Raw genomic sequence first — 25,502 nt, 5'->3', positions numbered from 1 at the left:
TAACAATTTGTACAAAGATTGCAATGCAATCAAAGTCTAAATGGAAAATTGATTTACAAGTTGTGATTTGAACACTAACGTTGCAGCTGTACAAATATGCGACAGAGCTGTATATGATTGAGGGTCATTAATTAGTTGACTTTCCTTGCAGGATGACTTTGGCAGCTGCCACAAATAATGTATTTTGATTAGAAGAAAGATTAGTAAATCTTTTTAACAAGCAAGTGAGAAATAAAATTTATATTCTTATTTTTTCAAGGATGAAGATTATTGACGTCGATAATGATGAAATTAGAGGGCAACAGCTCCTGATCACAAACAACTCTTACAAGCACTTGAAAAATAAATAGAAAGAACATGAGGGCCACAAGGGAGGCCACTCCCTTACCGGGTCTTGGCCGATTACTTTGGATTTCTTTGACAGACTACTATTGGTGAAATGAAATTGATAGAAACAACAAATAGCACCCGGCCGGCACTTGGGTTATTTATACAATAGGCAGGATGCAAAATATGCAGGTCTTCAAGCCACCCAGAAATGAGATGTTCCAAATGTTCCTGAAAAGTTCTTGCTCCAATCCGACCATTTGTATCTACAAATTTCAGGATTGCAATTTGCGATTCATAGATCATCATCATCCAGAGCCACCCCAATAAGGGTTCAAATGAAATATAAAAGAATAGTGTGCAGCTACAACTTTGAAATAAGAAAGCTGAAACTATCAGGTAAATGCCAGAGGAGATCGTAGCTTTTTTATTTTGGGGGAAACACAGGAATGCACATGTAGGCAGAGGCCACACCTGGAGGTTATGCGCATGTAACTGAGTTACCTAGAGTGTATTATTTCTATACAACATACAATATGGTTTGTACAAAATAAAAATAAAAAGACAATGGTAATTGGTAAGTAACTATACTACAAGCATTTACATACGGATTGTTTAACAAGTCACTAGACCATGTCTGAACCATCTGATTCGCTCTCGCCGATATCCTGCCATGCAGATCCCACCCTTAATTTACAAACAGGGCATGTGCCTTGTTGCCGCAGCCATGGATCAATGCAATTGGCATGAAACTGCCAAAAAGATATTAACATTGCCAATATCATGTATCATACATATTGAAGAGATACTATGCACAGCATCATTTTTTTCAGTTTCAGAATCTCTTGATTACACCGCACATCCAAAATAATTCAGATTTTGGAAATGTGAAAAAAGTACGTTGAACTTAGAAAGGCTGTGGTTGGAAGATTGAGGGTTAAGAAACTTCGGAAGGATGATATCCCACCCCAACCCCACAAAAAAAAAAAAAGAGTTACGACTTCTATGAGTAAACTAATTTGCAATATCTCTTATATTCAAGCACAATTTGAGTAACAGGAGATTATAGTAAAAAATTAATTAACTTGAGGTTAGACTTTTTCACATTGACTACTTACATATTAGCGTGTGTATTGGTAATGAAAACACTGTAAAATTCGACACTGGACATATTCAGAGATTTCATTCAATGTGTTCAACCCATCAAGTTATACAGCTGACCAAAATCATATCAACAGTGGAAGAACCTGATGCAAACATGGCAAGCTGCGAACAAGCTCCCCCTTATTAACTTGCTCCAAGCAAATGCTGCATGTCAGTTCATCTTCAGGGCCCTTTATCCTCCCATCTGCCTTTCTAGAGTCTTGTTTAGTCTGCTTGTAGAACAGAAATAAGAAAACAAATATAATGCACCCAAGAGTAGCACAAAATAATGACGGAAGATCACTTGATTCCAAGAGCTCGAATGGCAGAGCTGGAAGGTATTCCTAACAGTTCAATTACATCCAGAAGCTGTACCTACTACAACTGGAAAGGAGCATCACGTCCCAAAATGAAGAATTTTTAATGTAAGTTTATTTTTCCCCTGGGGATATCATTGGCATTCTAATGATCTTGGATTATCACAAGGCATTATACTATTGATTATGCAATCAAACTTGATGAAGGGGAAAAACAAAACGAAAAAAAAAAAAAGAACCTCAGCCAGGCCTGAAGAAGATGACTCCAGTTGCAGTGATGAGCTGTCACCATAAACAGAAAAAGTTCCTTTCAAACAATTGTCGTGGGAGACTGGCACAAATTTATATATAACTTTTGCAAAACTAGCGATCCAATTCAAAGTTAATTTACACAGACCTAACATTAATTTTTCATATACAGCAGTTTAGTAAAAAAAAAAAAAAATCCCCTAGCATTTGTGGAAGAATGCATTCCTACATTCATCCAGGTTGGCACAAATTTTATAAATCCTTTTGCAAGTAGCAGTCAAATTCAAAGTTAATTCACAAAAACCTAACATAAATTATAATAGACAGCAGTTTAGAAATAAATATTCCCTGTGCATTTGTGGAAGAATGCATTCCTCCACCCATCCAGTTTAATCAAACTCCAATGTTAAGTGATTTCTTGGTAAGTTATAACCAATCAGCAGTCATTAATGTCAAAGAATTTAAATTAATAACAGTATAGTAATTAAACAAAGTAAACTATTGATCCAAAGTTACAAGTTCAGCACCCCTTCACCCATTACCAACTGGGATCAGATGTTCATTCCTTTCTTCACCATAAACATAGTCATTGTACAAGCAGTTATTAACTTTCCACTAGGTGAAAATACTAAGCCTAGGTTCAGTTCTGAATTGTTGATATCATAGTCTTTAGGTCCATCAATTTATAGATAACTGCAGGCTAAAAAGGAGTTGCCATATGCTTAAAGACGCATTCCCACTCATAAATGAACTTACTTCTGAGAGCCAGCAGCCTGGTATTTGTGAACTGGTAAGGCATTTATATCTTCATCACTCATCGAAGGAGTTGTGGATGTATTATCAGAGTCCAGTGCTCTGAGAGTATCATAATCTGAACCAAAATGAACAGAACTTTTCATCCACAGAAAAAGTCACATATTGAAATTCAACCTAAACTGGAACACCAGCATAGCCTTGCTATCTGCATGTGGACCATCAATTTCCAAGAGGTGACCCCAATTATAAAAATCTAACAACTAAATTTCAACAAAAATGAAAATACCCAGGTCATCAAACTCATGGTCAAGTGCAAGCTGGAGTCTTAGTCCTTGTAATCGTCCTCTAGTTGCCAAAGCTATTGAGGGTGGCATGTGCAGCCGCAGTTCAGTATGACCAAGCAAGCCACTTGCTGCTGCTGCATGAGCCCTGGCCTGAGCTTGAAGTTGTTGACAAGCAGCATATATCCTCAGGCTTGTGGCCATCAAAAAGACACCCACAACTAGCCAGAGCTGCATGCACATGCACAGGGTACCAGCTTAATTGCTGTGTAAGTTTCACGCTCCAGAATAACTAATCAGAGCTAAAAGTATGCCCACAGGAAATGCTTGATGAGAACATACCAAAAGGTTTGGTGACATCTGATGAGAGTTCAAAATCATGAAAAGCAAAATAACTGCTGAACAAAGAGGATAACGTATGGATTAACAAATGAACTTGTAAAAAAATCAAGTAATCCAACAAAAAGGACAGAATCAAAAACATTACCTGTCACAAGAAAAGCAAGGGAGTTGGTATTAACAGATCGAGCAGTATGAATACGCTGATTGCAAGAGGTCAAAGAGTCAGCACATTGACAAGCATAAATCGCATTATCTCAATAATCAAAATACAGGTAAAAAGTACACCAAATCTCCAACATGCAAGCAGGCACGTGTTAACATACCACTGCAGGTGGTTCAGGAATAAATCCTCCAAATTCATTTTCAATATCTGCTCTACTACCTCGAAAAACAAAACTCATGTTTCAAAATTCCTCTCTCTTTGAAAAAAAAACTGGATATTAGAGGACACGTTGTGATACAACCAGTCCTATAATACGTCTTCCAAATCGTCAGAACCTGAAATGTTCAAAGAATACATGTAATACTAATATAGGCTACGTTCCAAGTGCACCCCAGCAAAGAAAATCAGGATTTAGCACATTACAAATTGAATTTTAAACCAAGCATAAGAATCAGAATTGATTTATATAGATTTTGATAGCAAGTGTTTTCCTTTAGTTTATAGACAAGAACTTAAAAAACTCATTCAAGTTGAATGAGTTTTTAGGATCTGTCTCAATCTTCCTGGTAATTATCTGAGGAAAATCAGAGAGCAGCAAATATCCCACATGATAAATTTAAAGACAAGAAACATAAGTAAATTCAGATTTGAATCCCAAACGTCAACATGAGCTCGCAAAATTTGATTCATAATATAAAACAAAAGCATGACCACCCATCAACATGGAGAAATTGGATGGTCAAGAAGACTTGATATGAGTAGGTTTCAATATGCACCCTTGGTTAAGATCTAGTCATTAGATAATGTCAAATCTTAACTTAGGGTGCACATTGAAACCCATGTAATGACCCAAAAGAACCCAAGCCACATCTAAACCCATACTCCAAAAGGACTAGTCAATGTTACAATGGGGGTTCCTTGAAAATCATTATAAAGGGCAAAAACTTCTCATTTCCAATCAATGTGAGATCCCATTCACTACCTACCTATACATAACTTGGGGTATTATAATCTCCCCTTTAAATCTCGACGTTCTCATCAGGTCATTCTATCATAGGTGGCACAAATCAAGTACCACACTTCTGGTTGGGTTTGGCTCTTATACCATTATAGCCTCCTAAGTAAACCCAAACCACATCTAGGCCTATATCACAAAAGAACTAATCAATGTTACAATTGGAGATCCTTAAATATCTTTACAAAAGGAAAGAACTTCTCATTCCCAAGCAATATAGGATCTCATTCACTACCTTCTAATACAATTCGGGGTATTATATATTTGTAGGTTGGGATGCACATTGTTACTTTTTGTAGTTTGAGATACTTGTAGTAAAAGAGGTGACAATTCAAGGGTGCAAAGTATAATTTTACCTTAAAATACCATCTTCAGAAACCCAACATGGGAGTCCATACAGTTTTTTATATGATAGATGTATACAATTCCCAGATCCATCATTCATTCATTTCCTCACTCTCATTTTCTTGAGGTACCAGAATGAAACTCCTCTATGGTTGTTTTCTAACCCATACTTAATTCTCCATCCTTGTTGCCAGGAACCTTAGGTCACTCAAGCCTTTAAGCATATATGCCCAAGGGGTTCACTTTTGACTTTGGTTGATGAGGTTCATATTTCTATCTACAAATCATGTCAAAAAAATGTAAGATTGTACCATAGGTTCACAAAGTACATGTATAGAGATGCAAAATATAAGTATGTCGAGCACCATTCAGTTGGAGGAAGCATAGTTAATGATGACGCATATGCACCAAAGAGATTCAAAACGAAAAGATGCTCCCCAATGAACATACATTGTGAATCACGTCAAATAGCAATAGCATGGCTCATCTAACCTTTGAATGAGTAAAAAGATAACACCTGTCCTTGAAGCCTGACAATTAAGTGAGAGGAGAAATCCCTGAGTATTGAAGCATGACTATTGACTCATGGTGATTGGGTCAAAGATTGTGATTTTAATATTGCCGGCTGAATCCCACCTGAGTTCTAAAACAACCACTGTCTTATAAGCCACTAATGGGAACACAAATTCCGTTAAAGGAGACAATAATTCCTTTCATTCTCTACCATTATTTTTGTTTTTCATGCTCCTGAGCTCCTCTTTATCAAAACACTTCCGTAATGTTGATCCATATAGGACTGGGTTGATACTCATGCAGTGTAAAAAACAAGAAATTCAGCTATGAAATTAAACAAACACAGTTTCTCATACACACCTTAATCTTATTGTTCTCGAACTGCTCCACCACTATAAACATGCATGAATACAACAATCATTTTTACCACACAGAACCCACATTGTCATTGTCCTAATTTCAATTGTTGAGGCAAAACTTCCCAAGCAAAAGAAAAAGGTAAAAAAGAAAATCCAAGCATATTGTTGAGAATGTCTAGGTGGAAAAGTATAGAAATGAAAACCCAAACTGCTGCAAGGTATCGCAAAAGTAAAATAATATAAAACCAGAAAATTTAAATTCAGTCCAAATTTTCAGCAATTTTCTCGGCAACCAGAGAGTGTAATCAATGTAGGAGCAAGGAAACACTTACAGAAGCGAAAAAAGCCGAGAGCAGAGAAGTCGATCAAAACCGTAAGTTGCTTATCGGAAACAAAAAATAAAAGAACGGGAGAGATCGAAGGTACAATGTGTGTGCCTGTTGTTTCTGTTGGCGTTGGTTGGGATAACACTACTGATGTTCCCATTTGATTTTAATTTATTCATATTGATTCTTCGTATTTAAAATTTAAATTAATATTATTTTTAATAAAATTTATTTTTTATCAATTATATTAAATTAATACATATATTAATATATAATTATACTTATAATTAAATTTTTTTTTTCTCTTCTTCTTTCTCTATTTTCCTTTTTTTTCTTTTTTTCTTTTTTTTTTTTTTTTCCTTTTTCTGAGCATGATTACTCTTTTTTAAACGTTATTTTTTTGGATTTTATTTAATTTTCCAGGAGGTTCTAGAGGGGATGCCACCTCCACTTGCTTTGAATACTAATTTTATATATAGGATAAAAAATAAAAAATAAAATATTGTTTAAAATATTATAAACGGACTAACAGCATCATATTTTTAAATTTCAAACAAAAAAATTTTGGCCAATTTTGGATAATGAAAGCTTTAATCTCATCTTAATATTTAAATATTATAAATATATTTTTTAATTTTAAATTTTAAATTTTTTTATCTAATCATAATAAATTTTTTAAACTTTCAAATAAAATACAAAAAACAATTCAACTATTTCAAATTCTAAAATAAAAATTATATTCTAACAATATTTTAATTTTATAATATTTTTATTTAATTTTTTTCTCTCCTTTTCCAAAACCGTATAAAACATTTTGACTCAATATTTTTAACTCATCTCATTTCAATTCAAATATCTCATTACTATTCACAAATCATCTCATCTTAACTCACTATTCAAACCAGGCCTAAAAGATCTCGTTTCAAAATATATATGTTCCAAAAGATTTGTTTCCTACCTTGTCCACAAAATATTTGAGGTATAGAAAGTTATTTAATTATAATTAATAGACAGAAAACTGCTACTCTTTTCGACTCTAACAGAAGTGTACTCACCCAAAGGAAAATTCTACAAGAAGCTAGTGCAGTAATATGTGGGGATTATGGAAAATACATTGGTCTTCCAATTGTGATTGGAAGATCAAAATATCAAACTTTCAAAAGCATAAAAGAGAGGATATGGAAGAAAATTAACAGTTGGAAAAACTCTTTTCTGTCTAGTGCTGGAAGGGAGGTTCTAATCAAGGCTATTTTATAATCCATTCCTACTTACATAATGAATATGTTTCGGTTACTAAGGAAGTTGTGTATTGAAATTAATTCTATAATAACAAGATTCTGGTGGAGCAGTAAAAAGGAAGGAAGAGGTATTCATTGGAAGAGTTTGGGTAAAATGGGTGAAAACAAAAATTAGGGTGGTATGGGTTTCAAAGATATTGGTATATTTAATAAGGCTATGCTTGCCAAGAAAGGGTGGATATTGCAACAGAATGCTAATTCATTGGCAGCTAAAATCTTTAAGGAAAAGTATTATAGAAATGGCCAATTTGTAGAGGCAAAACTTGGTTATAAACCATCGTTTATGCAGAGGAGTTTGTTGGCAGCACAAAAGTTGTTGAAAGCAAGTGTGGTATGGAGACTTGGTAATGGTAGGAGTATTTTCATCTCGAATCACAAGTGGCTTCCCAATGTTGCAAATTTCCAAGTGAGATCACCGGTTAGTATCCTAGCAGCTAAATCAAAATTCAATACTCTTGTGTTTGAGGATATCCACTGCTGGAATGAGAAGCTGGTTTTTGAAATATTTAGTAGAGAAGAAGCTGCTCAAATCTGTAGCTTACCAATTAGCAGGAATGGAGATGATGATAGAGAGTCATTGGGGGCTTCACTAAGGATGGAAGATTTTCTATGAGAAGTGCATATCATTCATGCACTGACATGAAAAAAGAAGTTCATGGTGAATGCTCTAATAGGCAGGCACAGAAACATGTATGGGAGGGGATTTGGAGGTTGAATGTTCCCAACTCTACCAAGCAGTTTTTGTGGAAAGCTCTTAAATGCATTTTGCCTACCAAGAAGAACCTAGTCCAGAAGAAGTTGCTACATGTCCAACTTATTGCATGGGTGAAGAAACAATACAACATGTGTTATGGACCTATCCAGCTACAAGTGATTTGGGGGCAGAAAGTCAAAGTGGCCTTCAGAAGTGAAACTGTGAGGAGAGGGATTTCTTTCATATCTGAGTGAGTATGCAGGCACGACTGCAGAAAAGGAAAGTAGAAGAGTTTGCCATGATTATAAGATGATTATGGACTAGAATAAACAGAATGGTGTTTGAAGGCAAGTTTGACAGTCCAAGTAAAGTTATAAATTCTACTATAGCAAGTTTTAAAAGCTTTCAAGAATCTAGAAATGTGGTGGAGCAGAATAAGGTGTTAAACATTTAGAGGAGGAAAGATACAAAATGGAAGCCACCAAATGAGGGAGTAACTAAAGTGAATTTCAATGCTGCTATTGATACAACAATTAACAAATTGGGTATGGGCATAGCTGCAAGAAACTATAAGGTAGAGCTCCTATTCTCATTGTGTGCCTCAAAGGTATTTAGTGGAAGCCCTGAACTGGCTGAAGCTACTGTTTTATGGAGAGCCATAGAGCTAGTGGTAGAACTAGATATGGTGTTTGAAGGAGATGCTCAAAGAGTAATAAAAGGGGTGAAAGGAAAGCCATATGTACATGGATGGGACAGCTTGTTGAAAACACAAGATGCAAGATATTACATAGATTAGATTGGACTGTGGAATTCATATACAAAGAAGGCAATAGTGTGGCTCATGAGCTGCTAAGAGGGCTTTGAGAATGGAAGATGAATACTGTTGGATTGAAGAGGACCTGCAGATATTGAAAGTATAGTCAACAGAGAAATGCCATGTAATAATTTAGAGCTACAAGCTGTTGGTGGTAGAATGTAAACATATGCAATTCTTTTGCATTTTATTTTATGAATGAATGAGAAGTAACCATTAAGGATTTAAAAAAATAGTTAATTTTACCATGTTACTTTACAATTAATTAGCAGTCTGTATTTTAAGATTTTATTATATAATTGTCTCTTAAAATTAATAATGTCCAAAGGTCTTGTTAAACAATCACTATGCTATCATTTTATTCACACCTAAACAGCTATAATTGTGGGAAACAAGTAAAAGGTCACAAAGTATTTCCCCTATTTCACTTAAAACATAATCATGCCTAGTCATTAAAAAAACACACCAAAATGGATCATGCTGATTTTCTTGGCAAATTGGTCAAACACAGTCCTGTTTATGTTGGCTGGCAGAGGGGACAAAATCACCTCCTTAGTCTAAGCTTTTCAAATATATAAAAGTTTTAAAAAAATGGGTTCGCTTTGGTTAAGCCTCGAACACGTCACTGAAAGTTGTTCAGGATCAAGCGGGATGGCCTATATATTTTCATGCATGACAAAACACTGCCGACAGTTGTAAACAAGACCTGCATTTGCGGCCATTAATACTATTGCTAAATTTAGTGCTATAAACAAAGAGAATATTTGGACTCAAAAATATATTTATCAAAAAGCTAAGGCCGGATTTTGGTGCTAAAAGATGAACCACCGAGATGTGGGGATGGACGAAAGGTCCATCTGTGGGGAATATGACTTTATCGCAAGCAGTAGTAGTTTGGATATATTTGGGGGAATTACGCAATACCTGACCCTACTGCACAACCAACCACTAGAAAAAAGGGATACCCAACACCTTCCTTATGCTTTGCTTAAAAAAAAAACCCCGTTTTTCTCTTTGTTGACCAGATTCATCAACCTCTGGTTTTTGGGCATTTTGTATAGATTTGTCTGGTCTAGTGGACATTACTGATTTTGTTTGAATTCCTCAGCAGGGAGGATGTGATAGTCTGGTGACCGCAATGGGGGGTGGGGGCTATGTAAGATTCTTTAAGCTCGCCCATAGGCAAGATTAAAAAAAATGCAACCTTTTTCCAGGCATCTGCTACCGGCACTTGGCTGCTTGAGCTCCACATCTGCCACGGATAACGGCCACCACGATGGATTTCACGAGGTAAAAGACAAAGAGCCCCTCTCAAAAGCCGCCACCCAACATTCTAAAGTCGGTGCTTTTCCTTTGAAACCAACAAGGCCACGATTTTGGTCATTTCCCGTTGAAAAAATCTAGTTACAAATATAATTGTGTACTAATATATATATTAATTTATTGTGATTAAATAAAAAGTAGATTTTATTAAAAATAGTACTAATTTAAAATTTAAGTATGAAGGAATCAGTATTGATACGTAGATTAGTATGCGACTTTGCTTGTATGTAATAAAACTCTTCCTCATTTTGTCAAAAGCCAAGACCGAATATCTTTTTCTCAATCAAGTCACATAATTTTTTACAGCGGTGGATCATTCTCACTATCAAACTCCACCATACAAATTGGAAAAATATTTTATGGTATGCATGTTAGAATATTTTCAAATATGGGCTATTGTTAATTACATGCTTTATAAAAACATGTTAGATATAAATAACTCATAATGGTATTTTGGTTAAACCCAATAAGTTAAGTGATCATTTTGAAATTTATTGCACCTTAATAAAATAGGATTATATCCTATTTAAAATGTGGTTAATTGTATATAGGTTTAAAAGTTCAAGGGTTTTATTCTGTTTTTTCTAGACCTATTAGGTTTTGGAGTTTTTAATAGGAAGACTCCACATAAGACTTCTATATATATGGCTAGATCCCCTCTCCTCTCCACGTATGTGTGTCTATTGGCTTGTCGCATTGATAGCTAATACTTTTGTGAGAAGAAGGAGGGAAAGAGTTGGCCACTAATATTTTTCATGGGATTTCAATATTACTTTCAAGATAGCTTCTGCAGGTATGTGCTGCGGATGGAGACAAAACGGTGAACAGTGAGTCATGCACCGTTTCTCTCCTCGGCATATTAGGCGCCACTCACAGACACGCACAGTGTCTGCAACAAGTGACGCCTCAATTCTCTCCGTAAATCACTGCACCGAAAGAAAAAAAATATATAAGTTGCTCTCTCCTATAAATAGGAGAGAGCTCAGTTGGTGTGTGCATCAGAGAGTGCAGCAGAGGAGTGTAGAGAAAAAAAAAAAAAAAACAGAGAGTGTGTGCTGCGTGTGTGCAAACAGTGTAGAGAGTGGGTGAGCAGAGAGTTTTCTGTAAAAATCATTTCATAGTGAAATAACAGCAGCTGTGGACGTAGGCAATTACCGAACCACATTAAATTTCAAAACAGCTCCCAACAACTGGTATCAGAGCACTGGTTCGAGCTGTCTGAAAATTCAAGTTGTTCAAAATCAATTTTTGACAACTCCACGGTGTTCCTCGCGTCGAGACGAATCCGTTGCCGCAAATGGAATCGAAAACGGAGGTCGGACGAGGCTACACACGCCCCTAGAAGATCGGCGCGTGCATCTGCTGCAACTCACGCGCCCCACGCGCTCCGGAGGTTGAAGACGCGTGAACCACACGCGCTCACGCGCCCCCACGTGCGCCAGAGGTTGAATACGCGTGAGGGACACGCACCCACGCGCCCTAGAGAGGTTCGGCGCGTGTCACCCACGCGCCACAGTACTGTACGCGCGTGTACTACACGCGCCCATGCCTTGCCCACGCGCACTGTGCAGCGCGTGTATCTCACGCGCCAGACAGATCAGAACCGTCCGTTTTTCAGATCTGTTTTTTGGCTAGATCTAAGCCATTCGGAGTCCAATTTCGAATATCAAATAGTGCTTTCCAACTATTTGGATCATTCCGGACTCATCCGTACAGTCGAAATTTTGAGATTCGGCATCAGTACATTGGATCTGAACCATCCACGTGTTGCAGATCAATTTGGGCTAGATCACGCCAGTTGGAGTTCCATCGCGACGATCAAATAGTGCTGACAAACTATTTGGATCATTCCGGACTTGTTTCCAGCTAATTCGAGTGTTTCGGACGCAACGATGATCTTTGTTTGTTTGAATTTGAACTCATTTGTAAAGTTATGGCTGGAGAAGAAGCTAAAGGTGTTGGTATCGAGAAATTTGACAGTACAGACTTTGCCTACTGGAGAATGCAAATAGAGGATTATCTCTATGGGAAGAAACTACATCTTCCACTCCTAGGAAGAAAGCCAGATGACATGAGCAATGAAGATTGGAGTTTCCTTGATAGACAAGTGTTGGGAGTCATTAGACTAACACTGTCAAGATCAGTTGCACACAATATGGGAAAGGAGAAGACCACGGCGGATTTGATGAAAGCTCTATCGGACATGTACGAGCAGTCATCAGCCAATAACAAAGTGCATTTGATGTACAAGCTATTCTACTCGAGAATGGCAGAAGGAACTCCAGTTATTCAGCATCTGAATGAGTTCAACACCATCATCAATCAATTAGCTTCAGTGGGGATTGAATTTGATGATGAAGTACGTGCACTGATTGCTCTAGCTCAATTGCCAAAGAGCTGGGAGGCCATGAGAACAGCTGTCAGCAATTCTTATGGCAAAACAAAGATGAAGTATCAAAATATCCGGGACCATATTCTTAGCGAGGAAGTTCGCAGAAGAGATATAGGAGAAGCATCAACTTCCAGTTCTGCCTTAAACCTCGAGACGAGAGGTAGAGGAGCTAGTAGAAGTTCAAATCGGGGCAGATCGAAGTCCCGAAGAGGCAGAAGTAAATCTAGATCCGGAAAACAAGTACAGTGCTGGAATTGTGGCAAGATTGGCCACTTCAAAAATAATTGCAAGGAAGCAAAGAAGAAGAATGAGCATGACTCTGTTAATGCCACAACAGAAGATCTCCAAGATGCCTTACTTTTTTCAGTCAACAATCAAATTGAATCTTGGGTGTTAGATTCAGGAGCCTCGTTCCACACTACATCACACCAAGAAATCATGCAGAATTATGTCACTGGTGATTTTGGGAATGTGTACTTAGCAGATGGTGAAGCGTTGGAAATCGAAGGCATGGGAGATGTACCAATCAATCTGCCCAATGGAAGTGCATGGTTGCTACAGAAGGTGCGACATGTTCCCAAGCTCATGAGGAACCTGACTTCTGTAGGACAACTTGATGCTGATGGGCATTCGGTACTATTTATCGGTGGCACGTGGAAGATAACAAAAGGAGCTATGATAGTAGCTTGAGGCACAAAAACAGGTACTCTATATATGACTTCAAGTATTAGAGATACTATTGCAATTGCTGATGCAAATGCCAACCTATGGCATCAAAGGCTTGGTCACATGAGTGAGAAAGGAATGAAAGTACTATTATCCAAGGGAAAGTTACCAAAGTTGGAATCAATTGATTTCGACATGTGTGAAGATTGCATTTTTGGGAAACAGAAAAAAGTTAGTTTCCTGAAAAATGGTAGAACTCCAAAATCTACAAAGTTGGAGTTGGTGCACACAGATTTGTGGGGGCCATCCCCAGTCGCTTCTCTTGGAGGATCGCGGTACTATATTTCATTTATTGATGACTCAAGCAGGAAAGTATGGGTTTATTTTTTGAAAAATAAATCTGATACATTTGATACTTTCAAGAAGTGGAAAGCCATGGTTGAAAATGAAACAGGCTTGAAGTTAAAATGTCTGAGGTCGGACAATGGAGGAGAGTACATCGACGGAGGGTTCAAAGAATTTTGTGCTGCAAATGGGATTAGATTTCAGAAGACTATTCCCGGGACACCGCAGCAGAATGGCGTAGCTGAACGCATGAACAGAACTCTCAACGAACGTGCCAGAAGCATGAGGCTGAATTCAGGATTGCCTGAATGTTTTTGGGCTGATGCAATTAACACTGCAGCCTATTTGATTAATCGGGGACCTTCAGTTCCCTTAAAGTTTGATTTACCAGAGGAAGTCTGGAGCGGAAAGAAGGTAAATCTTTTCCATTTGAAATTTTTTGGCTGTTTATCATATGTTCACATAGATTCTACTGATCGTAACAAGTTAGAAGCCAAATCTAGAAAATGTTTTTTCATCGGTTATGGTGATGAAGAATTTGGCTATCGATTTTGGGATGATAAAAATCGCAAAATCATCAGAAGTAGAAATATGATATTTAATGAGCAGATTCTGTACAAACCTAAGTCACAAGCTGAATCTGAGGAACAGCCAAAGAAACCTGAAGTTGTTGACTTTGATGTTACTCGAGTCAACACTGATCAAAACGAGGATCAAGAAAATGATGATACACAGATCGAACAACGTACACCACTCACTGCTACTCGAAGATCTTCAAGAACAATTAGGCCACCACAGCGGTTCTCACCATCTCTATACTACATCTTGCTAACAGATAGTGGTGAACCGGAAAGTTATGATGAAACTCTACGAATTGAAGATTCGATCAAGTGGGAGAAAACCATGCAAGATGAGATGGAGTCACTGATGTCAAATCAGGCATGGGAGCTAACTAAGCTTCCAAAAGGCAAGAAGGCTTTGCACAATAAATGGGTGTACAGAATTAAAGAAGAACACAATGGTAGCAAGCGCTACAAAGCCAAAATGGTCATGAAGGGGTTTCAACAAAAAGAAGGTGTCGACTACACAGACATTTTCTCTCCAGTTGTAAAATTGACAACGATCAGGCTAGTGTTGGCAATTGTGGCTGCAGAGAATCTACATCTTGAGCAGTTAGATGTGAAGAGTGCATTCCTTCATGGTGATTTGGAGGAAGACATCTATATGCACCAGCCACAAGGATTCTCAGTGAAGGGAAAAGAGAATCTAGTTTGCAAACTGAAGAAGAGCTTGTATGGCCTAAAACAAGCTCCACGACAATGGTACCGGAAGTTTGACAACTTCATGTGCAGTAATGGATTTACAAGACTGCAGGCCGATCATTGTTGCTATATGAAGAACTTTGACAACTTTTATATTATCCTACTGTTATATGTGGATGATATGCTCGTTGCAGGGTCAAGCATCGAGGAAATCAATGAACTAAAGAAGCAGTTGTCAAAGCGGTTTGAGATGAAGGATTTGGGTGCTGCAAAACAAATCCTTGGTATGAGAATTATTAGAGACAGGTCTAATGATACTCTCAAGCTTTCGCAGGAGGAGTATGTAAAGAAGGTGCTTAGAAGGTTTAACATGGACAAGGCAAAACCAGTAAGCACACCCTTAGCTAGTCACTTTCGACTAACTAAGGATCAGTCGCCAAAGACGGAGGAAGAGCAAGAATGCATGAACAGAATACCCTATGCATCTGCTATTGGTAATCTTATGTACGCCATGATCTGTACAAGGCCAGATATTGCACAAGCAGTGGGAGCTGTGAGCAGGTACATGAGTAATCCAGGAAAGCAGCATTGGGAAGCAGTCAAGTGGATTTTAAGATATCTACAAGGCTCTTCAGATACGTCACTATGCTTTACAAAAGCAGGTTTAAAACTACAGGGATATGTAGATGCTGATTTGGCAGGTGACGTTGACAGCAGAAAAAGTACTACTGGATTTGTGTATACGCTGGGTGATACAGCTGTATCGTGGGCTTCTAAGTTACAGAAGATTGTTGCTCTCTCAACTACAGAAGCGGAATACGTTGCTATAACTGAAGCAGTGAAGGAAATGGTTTGGTTGCAGTCATTCTTGGAGGAATTGGGAAAGAAGAATGAAAAAGGCATTCTGCACAGTGATAGTCAGAGTGCTATTTTTCTTGCAAAAAATCCAGCCTTTCATTCCAGAACAAAACACATACAGTTGCGATATCATTTTATCCGATCTCTTCTCGATAGTGGACAGCTGATACTTGAAAAGATTCGAGGAGCAGAAAACCCAGCAGACATGTTTACAAAAGTAGTTACTGCTGACAAACTGAAGTTGTGTATAGCTTCAGTTGGTCTTCGTACTTAAAGGCATGACTTGAAGTTGCTGTGATGGTTGCTATGAAGATATATAGACTCATTTGTCTCCAAGTGGGAGATTGTTGCGGATGGAGACAAAACGGTGAACAGTGAGTCATGCACCGTTTCTCTCCTCGGCATATTAGGCGCCACTCACAGACACGCACAGTGTCTGCAACAAGTGACGCCTCAATTCTCTCCGTAAATCATTGCACCGAAAGAAAAAAAAATGTAAGATGCTCTCTCCTATAAATAGGAGAAAGCTCAGTTGGTGTGTGCATCAGAGAGTGCAGCAGAGGAGTGTAGAGAAAAAAAAAAAAAAAAAAAAACAGAGAGTGTGTGCTGCGTGTGTGCAGACAGTGTAGAGAGTGGGTGAGCAGAGAGTTTTTCTGTAAAAATCATTTCATAGTGAAATAACAGCAGCTATGGACGTAGGCAATTACCGAACCACGTTAAATTTCGTCCCTCCTTTATTTAGAATCATCTCTGTGTCAGAACAGCTCCCAACAGTATGATATATATATTTTATAATCTTTTTACTTATTAAGATTCTTCTCTCTAGCATGTGTCTTTTTTTTTTTTTTTTTTTCTAACAATGCATAGATGCTAACCATTTCTGAGTAAAACGTTTTCTTTTCGTGTGCTTGACCAGCTTTTCAAAGTAGACAACCATTGATGTGAGTGATAACGAGTGATATTCTCCGGCTTGATCAGGTTCCATATGGCTGTTGTAACATCTTCTTGCTGGATTTGAAATTTATAGAGTTTTTGTAGGAGAGAAATAGACACGAATTTCACAAAATTTACCCAACATTTGGCTTGTGTTTGGTCAGTAAGACTATCTCAGATCATCACTTTCGTAAGGATATATACTTCTCCATTCAAACACACAATTTATTTCATCTAAAATAACTTCATTTTGTTTTTTTTTAATCTTAACTCAACAATGTTCATTGATCGGATTTTTATTTCTAAAATATATAAATAAAATAATTATTCTATCACCATAACAACAAACTAATCATTGATAGAATCTATTATTTTTTAACTTCCTATAAAAAAAAGTTTTATAGTTAAACATATTTCAAAATACAACATACATTTAAATATGTCTCAATGAATCTAAAAGACTCACTCAAACATATTAATTCACTATTATTTTTTAATAAATTCAAATATTTATACTCTTAATATAAAAAGGGAGCTATCCAAAAATTTATGAAAAATTCTACCAATTATCCTCACATTACATACCACACATAATTTTTTTTATTTGTTTCTCTTATTAAATATGTAGTATATAGACGATGAGTAGAAAAAATCAATTAATTTTAAAAAAATAAAACTAAAAAATATTAAAAGAATATATAAAAAAATATTTATAAAATAAATGTGATGGGAAGAATGTAGCAAATTTATAAATTTCTCTCTCTATCTCAGACAGCCATCCATCTATGCATATGCATATTAGACGACAAATGATAAACACAACATATTTCACGATCATATTTTAAGATACGAGGTATTATTATAAAATACCGTATAAAAATAACACTACTTTATAAAAATGCCCTCATTTTATATCATACATTATAAAAAGTATTATGAAGAGTATTGTATGTACCATTATTCATATCAGACTACCAACAATTCTGGAAGCAGCTCCAGTTGACAGGCGTACCGCACTTATGCCCTGTGGCATATAGTTTTGATTGATAATTCGTCATGGCAGATTTCGTAGTTTACAGCCACAAGACAGCTCTCTTAAATGATCCATATACAGGTTTAGGGAACAAAATAATATGAACTACATTACTCCAATCTGCAAGGATGCTATCCTTCGGAGCATCTGAATATCGGTGCCATTTCCAGCAAACCTCAGATATATAATACATCCCAAAGTTGGAGTGTTGGGTAGAGAGAGATAGCAAGACCAAGCAACAGTTTGGGGAATTGATCGCCAATGAAAATAAGTTTAATATAAAACCTAAGCTAACGTTTTCAACATATTAGATCAAAGAAATAAAGAATGGCTATCCAACCACGGCCTTAAGCTGGTAGGAGTAGCAAATTTTAGTACTTGAGAACTACATTCTGAGTTTCCAACTCGCTCGAATTATAGCTTTCTTGTCTGCAGTATGATAACTGAAACTGAATCATGCTCTACTCAAGTCTCCATTTCATGTAAAACTTCCAAAACCATTACTCATTTTACCTTGCAGATACTATGCAGTAAAGAACCAAATCGAAATTATCGCCAAATTCAAAGCTATGTACAGCCAAAAAGACCACTGCTTTCTATATATCGATCCCAGTTAACCGGGATATATAAAAGAAACGAAAAAAAAATCCAAAAATTTGTCATTTATACCCAGAAAAGAAAGAAAAAAAATCACCACCTCCCATTCCTACTCTGATCCTCCAAAACCCAAGCGCTGCTCCGCCTTCTTACATACCTACTGAACACCGAACCCGAATGACTATGGCTTCTGCTCATAGACCGAGATTCGGACCCAGAGTTCGAAGATGAAGAATTGGGCCTAAACCTCAGGAAGGAGAAAAAATTGCGGAAAGCCCTGCGAAATCCACCACTCTCTCTTCCTCTACTCCGTCTCGAAACCCACGAAACCCTTCTCGGAGCCCCACTTGCCCCGAAGCCACCATCCATTTCCGTGTACACAACCGGTAGTTCTCTCTCCGCGGCTGCTCTTCTTCCCCCAGAAAACCTCCCCACCGCAAACCCACCTCCCGGTAGCCTCCATATGGTTAACCCCACCGTCTCCTCCTCAGAGTTATCACCCTCGTTACGCTCGCTCGGCAACTCGTGCCGGCAAACCGGGCACGAGTTTCTTAGAGAAAGCCAGGGAAGGATACAGTCCGAGTGGTATATGTGCTTACACGGCATCTCGCGGGCCTCCGCGCCAAGATCGAAAGCTTCCTTGCAGACGGCGCAGTGAGACTCAGAGCCAACGTGGCTATCCGCAATTTCGATCGTGGGTAAAGACTCTATCGCTGCCTTCGATGCAGGCGGATTCTCGGGACGCCCGAATCCGGTTACTTCGATCTGGGCAAGCTGCTCCAGCAAACGATCGAAGCCCGAGCCCATCAAGAACTCCGACATGGTCGCCGGCAGTGGACGAAGCCCGGACCCAGCACCATCGTCGTAGTACAACTCGAAACTGTTCCTCTCTCCATCCCCATCCCCCGCAGAATCCCCCGTACCCCCACGGAGTACGATGACCGGATTAAACGGTGACCGGCTACCGGAGCTTCGGCGGCTACGGCGGGATCCCAGGCTCGGGGTCTGATCAGAATCTTGACCGTTGTTTCCGAACAAGTACATGGCGGAGGCTGCGAATCGACGGTGGGGATTATCCGATGAAGGCGTGGCCTGAATCTCCTCGATGAACCCTCCGTCGCAGTGGGGACAGGTGATGGCGTTATCTTGGGTCCACATGCGAACGAAGCGCGTGCATCTGTAACACCAATACGACGTCGCAGGCGATGACATCTCCCTTCACTAAAACTGTAAGATCGAATTCAGAAGCTTCAGATCTCCGGCGAGTGCGAGCAGGGAGAAAAAACACGGTTTGAGAGAAAGAAAACACACTTGAGAAGAAAACAGAGATGGGCTTGAGAAAATGTGTAAAAGGAAGCCAAGGCTTTTAAGGCAACGCGGCCGCGTGGAGCTGTGGTTAACTGCGACAAAAGAATTCACGTACGAGTGAAATCCACGCGTCAAGATGCCATTGGATGGAATTGTAGGAAGTCAGTCAGAAATTAGCCTAGTGGTAAATTTCTTAAGATTTATTAAAAAAAGAAAAAGAAATAATAATAGTTTGACGTGAGAAATGGGGCTGGCGCGTAAGCTGACTCACTCGCTCGGACGGCCACGTTGACCCAGACGGCGAATGTTAAAATGGTTTTTACTTTTATTTATTTATGAGGGACGCCGAGTTTGAAATTCAAACAAACAGTCGCCGAGTCGATGGTGGAAGAAGATTCTCAAACGAGGCAAAAAAAGTTGTCTGCTGGCATTCGGTTTCCCTGTTAGGAAGTGGATGGACCACACGCGTCTACGCGTGTGACAAAGGAAACTTGTTCATTTGGGATGGTCCCACTCTTATCTAATAATGCTTTTCATGACACGACTAGATTATTAGGATCTCTCGCTGACAGACAGACAGACAGGCAGACAGATTGAAATTTGAGATATTTTGTTTTGTTAGGATTGGAAACGTGCTAATGCTACACTACTGAATTATCATGTCACGCTGCGTGTCTATGTATCACCATTTTTTGAGAATCTTTTAATTCATATACTTTTATAATTAATATCAAATTTGTATTGTTAGTGAAATTATAAAAAATATTTTGATCAAAACTTGATTTTTTTTAAATATTTAATTATAAAATAAAATTCTTAGAACAAGGGGTATATTGACATACAGAACATCCAGGTAACAAAAATCCTAATGGTTACCTAACACGATGGAATATAAATATCTTAGAAAATGTTAGCTTAGGAATTTGGTTGTCTCCTTCTGGAATGAATTGCGCGCACAGACTATTTGTATGAATAGTCAAGCGTGATGTTTAAGTTCATATCTTCACTCACATGGTCTATATATTGTTTTGTGGAGGATAGGATGCCCATAATCCTGTGTGATATGGTACCTCGTGATCCTTATAAATTGGTAGAGAGAGAGAGAGAGAGAGAGAATGCACCTAAAGCATCTTCTTGTATTTCATCTTTTCTTTTCTTTCTTCTTTTCCCCTTTATTCTCTCTTCCATACGAGATACAGAGATGCAAAGTAAATGTGTTAATTGTTCTTTATGTGAAGTTGGATGACAGGACAAAAGCGAGAATATTTATGGTAAATGTAAAGAGGATGGTGCGCACAAGTTTTGTGTGGAGGTGCACGCGTGAGGATATTCTATGATTACTACTCTTCCGTTACATGCGCGGCCTTCCATTCCATGTAACTTCGTGCCATGTTCTTCTACGTCCCTTGCGTACCTCACTTTACCAATCTCACTTCGCATAAGGCATAAACCTTCTTTATAATTTATATGCTTAAGAGTTATGATTTAGAGTCTTTTCTCGTTATATATTGGTGCGATTTTTAAAATAAATTAAACTTAAATTTGTTTTAGATAAAATCTTGTCATACCAATAATATAGAATATGCATTTTCTATTAATTTATAAGTAGATGTGTGGCATACCACTTACGTATTATACTAAGTCTTGGGTTATACCCTAAATATAGAATCACATTTAACTATTAATATTAACTGCCTAAAGATTCATTAAATTCTCTAATAGATTTAGAATCCAAGCTAGGATTCAAACATAACTTGAAGAGCATATGTGGATTCTCGCAGTCTAGGTCACTCTTGTCCACTTATAGCGAGTAAGGTGTTTCCATTATCATGTTCAGATAAGGAAGTCACTTTAATTTACTTCATTCTATTCTTTTTGTAAATAAATAAATAAATAAAATTAATTTGATCTCATAAATCATATTTTAATCTCACTTCCATTGTATTGATCTAACCTAACATTGCTCATTAATCATTAAATCAAGTATTATTTTTTAAAATTTTTAAAAATAAAACTTAAAATTAATAGATAATATCACATCAACTTCATAAGATTCTTTCCAATGCAAAAACATCTAACAAAGTATAATAGAGTTACTTCAACAGTCAAACTCAATTAGAAGATAGAGATCATAGACATGGTACATATATCTTATAATATTCAAGTGTAATTAATGCAAGATTTGTAGACTTTGCATACTTGACATGAGTAATGAATACAAATTATCTAGACAAAACCAATAGAGAAAAGTAGATAGACGCGAGTTTAATAATACAAATCATCTAGAAAATGGGATTATTTAGCCGACTTAAAACTCTTTAACTTTGGCAACACAAAAGATCCCTAGCTCCACTTGTATTTCCTATTGGCTCAACCAATTAATGGGTTTGACGTTGACGATGAAAAGGTCAAGAAAAACTTCTAGGCTGCTTTTATATTATATGTAGAATTGAGCTACGATACCTCTCATATTTGCTTTGGCCAAAACAAACAGGTAAAAGGTGATGCCATAAGTTGTGTCCGCTCTCCCCAACTTTTCCCTCTGCCAAGTAAAAAGAAAACCCATGCTTTTCATCATCATCATAATCTTGCAAAAAGCAACTCGTGATAAAGACCCTTATACGCGTTTTCTTATGCAATAAACGACATTCAACATTAAGACCTTTGTTGGGTGTCCTTTTCTTCCAAATACCATCAAAGATTACGACCTAGGAAAATGCTTGGATCCCGCCGGGGGATCCCGCTTAGATCTCCAGCTCTATTTTTTTATTTTATTTAGTAATTAAGAAAGTATTGTTTAATAATATTATAAAAAAAATTCTTTTTTTAAAAATATTTAAGAGAATTAAAAAAATGACTTAAAAAAATAAAAATAAAAAATACACTAGCAGGATGACACAGCGGAATCCCTAATACCGTCCTATAACCTATTCCTTGTCCTTTTCGCACTTTCTCTCCAAGGACAGGGGAGTATTCATTGGCCCAACATACATGGACCCAACACACAGCCCAATCAGGGGTTCTTCATCCCACTCTATGCTTAGGTTGGGGCCGATGGGCTAGGCTAGTCCATAACCTTTTACTTGCAAGTCTGTATCCATCTCATTTTTTATACTGATAAAAACTGATTTACAATAAAAACTTAAAAATAAAGTTCTGTTTGCAACTATTAATGGTTCGGGTTGCTACTTACCCTATAGAAGTAATAAATAGCCAGCTCACTTGGAGTTGAATAAGGTATTTAAGAGAATGCTATTATAAAAATAAATTCATAAATTGTTATAATTTGATATGATAAATTCATAAATCTATTTTATTATAAAAATATTTTTATAATTTAACGAATTATATTAAATCACGTCAGTTTATAAATTTATTTTTACAAAACGTATTTTTTGTGACCAAAGCGTTTCTCAATAAATAAAGAAATAAAAGAGGGCCTTATTATGCAATTAAAGATCAAATGGAGCCGTAGAATGGTTAATTAGTATTTCCTAGTGACCAATCTGCAAAAGTTACAAGTAAATATAAATAAATAAATCCTCAAATCGATGTTCCCAATGAGTGTGGTAACGAAGGTTGTTTTGGTGATGAAATGACCAATTTTGAGAGAGTAGATTGGCATGATTCTATGAACTGGCTTTTCTCCGTGTGTACGAATATAAACTTGTATTGGACCTATTGGTAAAACGGCAAGATACCATGGTATATTGGTGTTTGTTCAATAGCATGTCCAATGATGGTCTCATAGTTGTCATATTTGTTGGACTGAGATCTCACGAGATTTTTTGTTTGAAATCTACAACGGATTTTCAGGAAGATAGATGGGACAATATAAAATATTGCAATATCTATTCATCATGTTTATCTCTCTATGAAATTCTTTATGGATTGCACACAGATAAGTTTAAAGGTTCCAATCCAATTTGTAACATAAGAATTACTTAAAATATTCAGTGCATGTTTAGGAATACCGTGAGAAATCTAGCTTATAGGTTTAAGGTTTATAATTTATAATTTAAATAATAAATTCTATATTTTAAAAACTAACTGTTTGATAAACATATATCTAAATTATTTTTAAAATTAGTTATATTAATTTTTTTTAAAATCTATAATTATCTACATGAGCTTTTCGATAAAAGTTTCAATTTAGTATTTTTTTAAAAAATAGACTTTCAGCCTTTTTAAGTGATTAAAGTACTTTTTATAAATTTACCAAACATATAATTTTTTCTTTAAAAGAATTTTTAAACAGTTAAAAATACTTTTTAAATTTTCAAACTCAATCCCAAATAAGCACTTAAGAACTCGTATCATCAGTAATAAACTTCAAATAGAAAAACTCAATAAAGGAGTATCCCTTAAACCATTTAGGTGTAGTTTAGATAGTGAAATGAGATAAGATAGTTTTAGATAAAAGTTAAAAATTGAATAAAATCTTATTAGAATATTATCTTTTTAATATTATTATTATTTTAAAATTTATAATGATAAAATGAAATGAAATGAAACTATTTCTATATTCAAACTAAGCCTAAGTCAAAGATAGGTAAAAACAGTTTAGGGCAAAGGACATGTTGACAACAAGCTCCATCAAAAGGATCATCCACTATATATATATATATATATATATATATAAGTGCTGCTATATCTTCCTATAAGAGCAATCGAACGGTCAAATATTTGTTTTTTAAACATTTTAAAAAATAAGTATAAATTTATTAAAAAATACTTTCTTAACTATTAAGTAAAAAAAAATACAATACATGAATTTTATGTTTTGCCTTGATATAAATCCATGGTTGCAATTGGGCAAACCGTAGTCAGAAAGGTGCAGCTACCAAATCAGCTTGTTGACACGTGGGAAAGTGCTTCTTCACTATATCTACCGGTAATCAAATGCAAAATGGAAGCTTGCAGAACATGAGTAAGTGTGGCCAATGAAGAAGAACAACATAGAGTAAGCGCAATCAAACAACTCCAAATTGTGTTGGTCACACGAGACTAGTGATTGTCAACTCGATAATTTCCAAGTTCTTGGGAAATAGTGGGAAAAATATGTTTTTGTATAATCTATCTTTTATAAAATTATTAGTGCTAATTGTCAATAAATTTATAATTTAATTATGAGTAAAAATGATATTACAGTCTATTCTAATTAAAAATGTGAGACTCGAATCATGTCACGTACGACAGAATTGCCCAACGAAGACATCAAGAATATAAGAGGAGAGATTGTGATATCATGTTATGGTAAATGATAAGAGTAGGTAGTGTATGTGATCTTATATTACTTATGGATGAGAAAATCTTACTCTTTATAATGGTTTTAATGGGACTCCAATTATATTATTGACAAGTTTTATTTTTTTAATAAAAAAACATTATTCATTTGTTTATAAAAGGGACATTAGAACTCTGACATGAGAATTACAAGCCAACTATAAATTTTCAAGTTCCACAGTACATAAATTCCTTTGTGTCTAGCATGGTTTTGTCCAGTGTTATAAAACCTCTACAGACAATAGTCTATCTTATAACACCGTCTAAGGCAGTAACAAACCTCACATTCCCACGGAGTGGAGAACATACTCTACGAACCCCGGGTCCTAGAGATAATTTTTTTGTTTTTTGGGTTTTTTCTATTACAACCTAAAATACAAAAAATACTAGAAAACATAAAAACATGGAAAATACAGAGGAAAATAAAGAACAAATAACACAAAACAGAGGCTGTCGTGCCTCATCCTGGGAGCATGGTAGTCAGTTGAGCGTGGCTGTAGAAAAGCACCCCTGGCGGAGTGCGTGAGATTCACGCACCAACTTTGAACCACGCACGT

The 25,502-nt window shown here is 36.6% G+C and overlaps 2 protein-coding genes across 10 annotated transcripts; both read right to left on the bottom strand.

Annotated features, from left to right (window-relative positions):
* Positions 1-142: 142 nt before the first annotated feature.
* LOC122292903 (E3 ubiquitin-protein ligase SDIR1-like) lies at positions 143-6,288 on the bottom strand. 9 transcript variants are annotated; one of them, XM_043101458.1, is made up of 11 exons: positions 6,143-6,287; positions 5,663-5,734; positions 5,431-5,581; positions 3,739-3,913; positions 3,561-3,615; positions 3,416-3,471; positions 3,079-3,304; positions 2,793-2,907; positions 2,027-2,069; positions 1,575-1,700; positions 697-1,079 (listed from the first exon to the last, which is right to left on the bottom strand). In XM_043101458.1, exons 4-11 carry the CDS (start codon positions 3,814-3,816, stop codon positions 954-956), a joined length of 825 nt encoding a protein of 274 aa, XP_042957392.1. In that variant the 5' UTR covers positions 3,817-3,913; positions 5,431-5,581; positions 5,663-5,734; positions 6,143-6,287; the 3' UTR covers positions 697-953. The 9 variants fall into 9 exon arrangements, with proteins under 9 accessions (XP_042957393.1, XP_042957391.1, XP_042957392.1 ...); XM_043101459.1 differs by lacking the exons at positions 5,431-5,581; positions 5,663-5,734 and adding an exon at positions 143-165 and having other exon boundaries at positions 936-1,079; positions 6,143-6,288; XM_043101457.1 differs by lacking the exons at positions 5,431-5,581; positions 5,663-5,734 and adding an exon at positions 284-593 and having other exon boundaries at positions 936-1,079; positions 6,143-6,288.
* Positions 6,289-18,285: 11,997 nt separating this feature from the next.
* LOC122292681 (E3 ubiquitin-protein ligase RDUF2-like) lies at positions 18,286-19,702 on the bottom strand. Its single transcript, XM_043101152.1, has one exon. It carries the CDS (start codon positions 19,561-19,563, stop codon positions 18,445-18,447), a length of 1,119 nt encoding a protein of 372 aa, XP_042957086.1. The 5' UTR covers positions 19,564-19,702; the 3' UTR covers positions 18,286-18,444.
* Positions 19,703-25,502: the final 5,800 nt, after the last annotated feature.

The sequence above is a fragment of the Carya illinoinensis genome, chromosome 13 (genome assembly GCF_018687715.1).
Source record: "Carya illinoinensis cultivar Pawnee chromosome 13, C.illinoinensisPawnee_v1, whole genome shotgun sequence".
In the NCBI taxonomy this organism is placed as follows: domain Eukaryota; kingdom Viridiplantae; phylum Streptophyta; class Magnoliopsida; order Fagales; family Juglandaceae; genus Carya; species Carya illinoinensis.
Note: the sequence above shows the minus strand (reverse complement) of the source record. Positions and strands in the feature narration are given on the sequence as shown.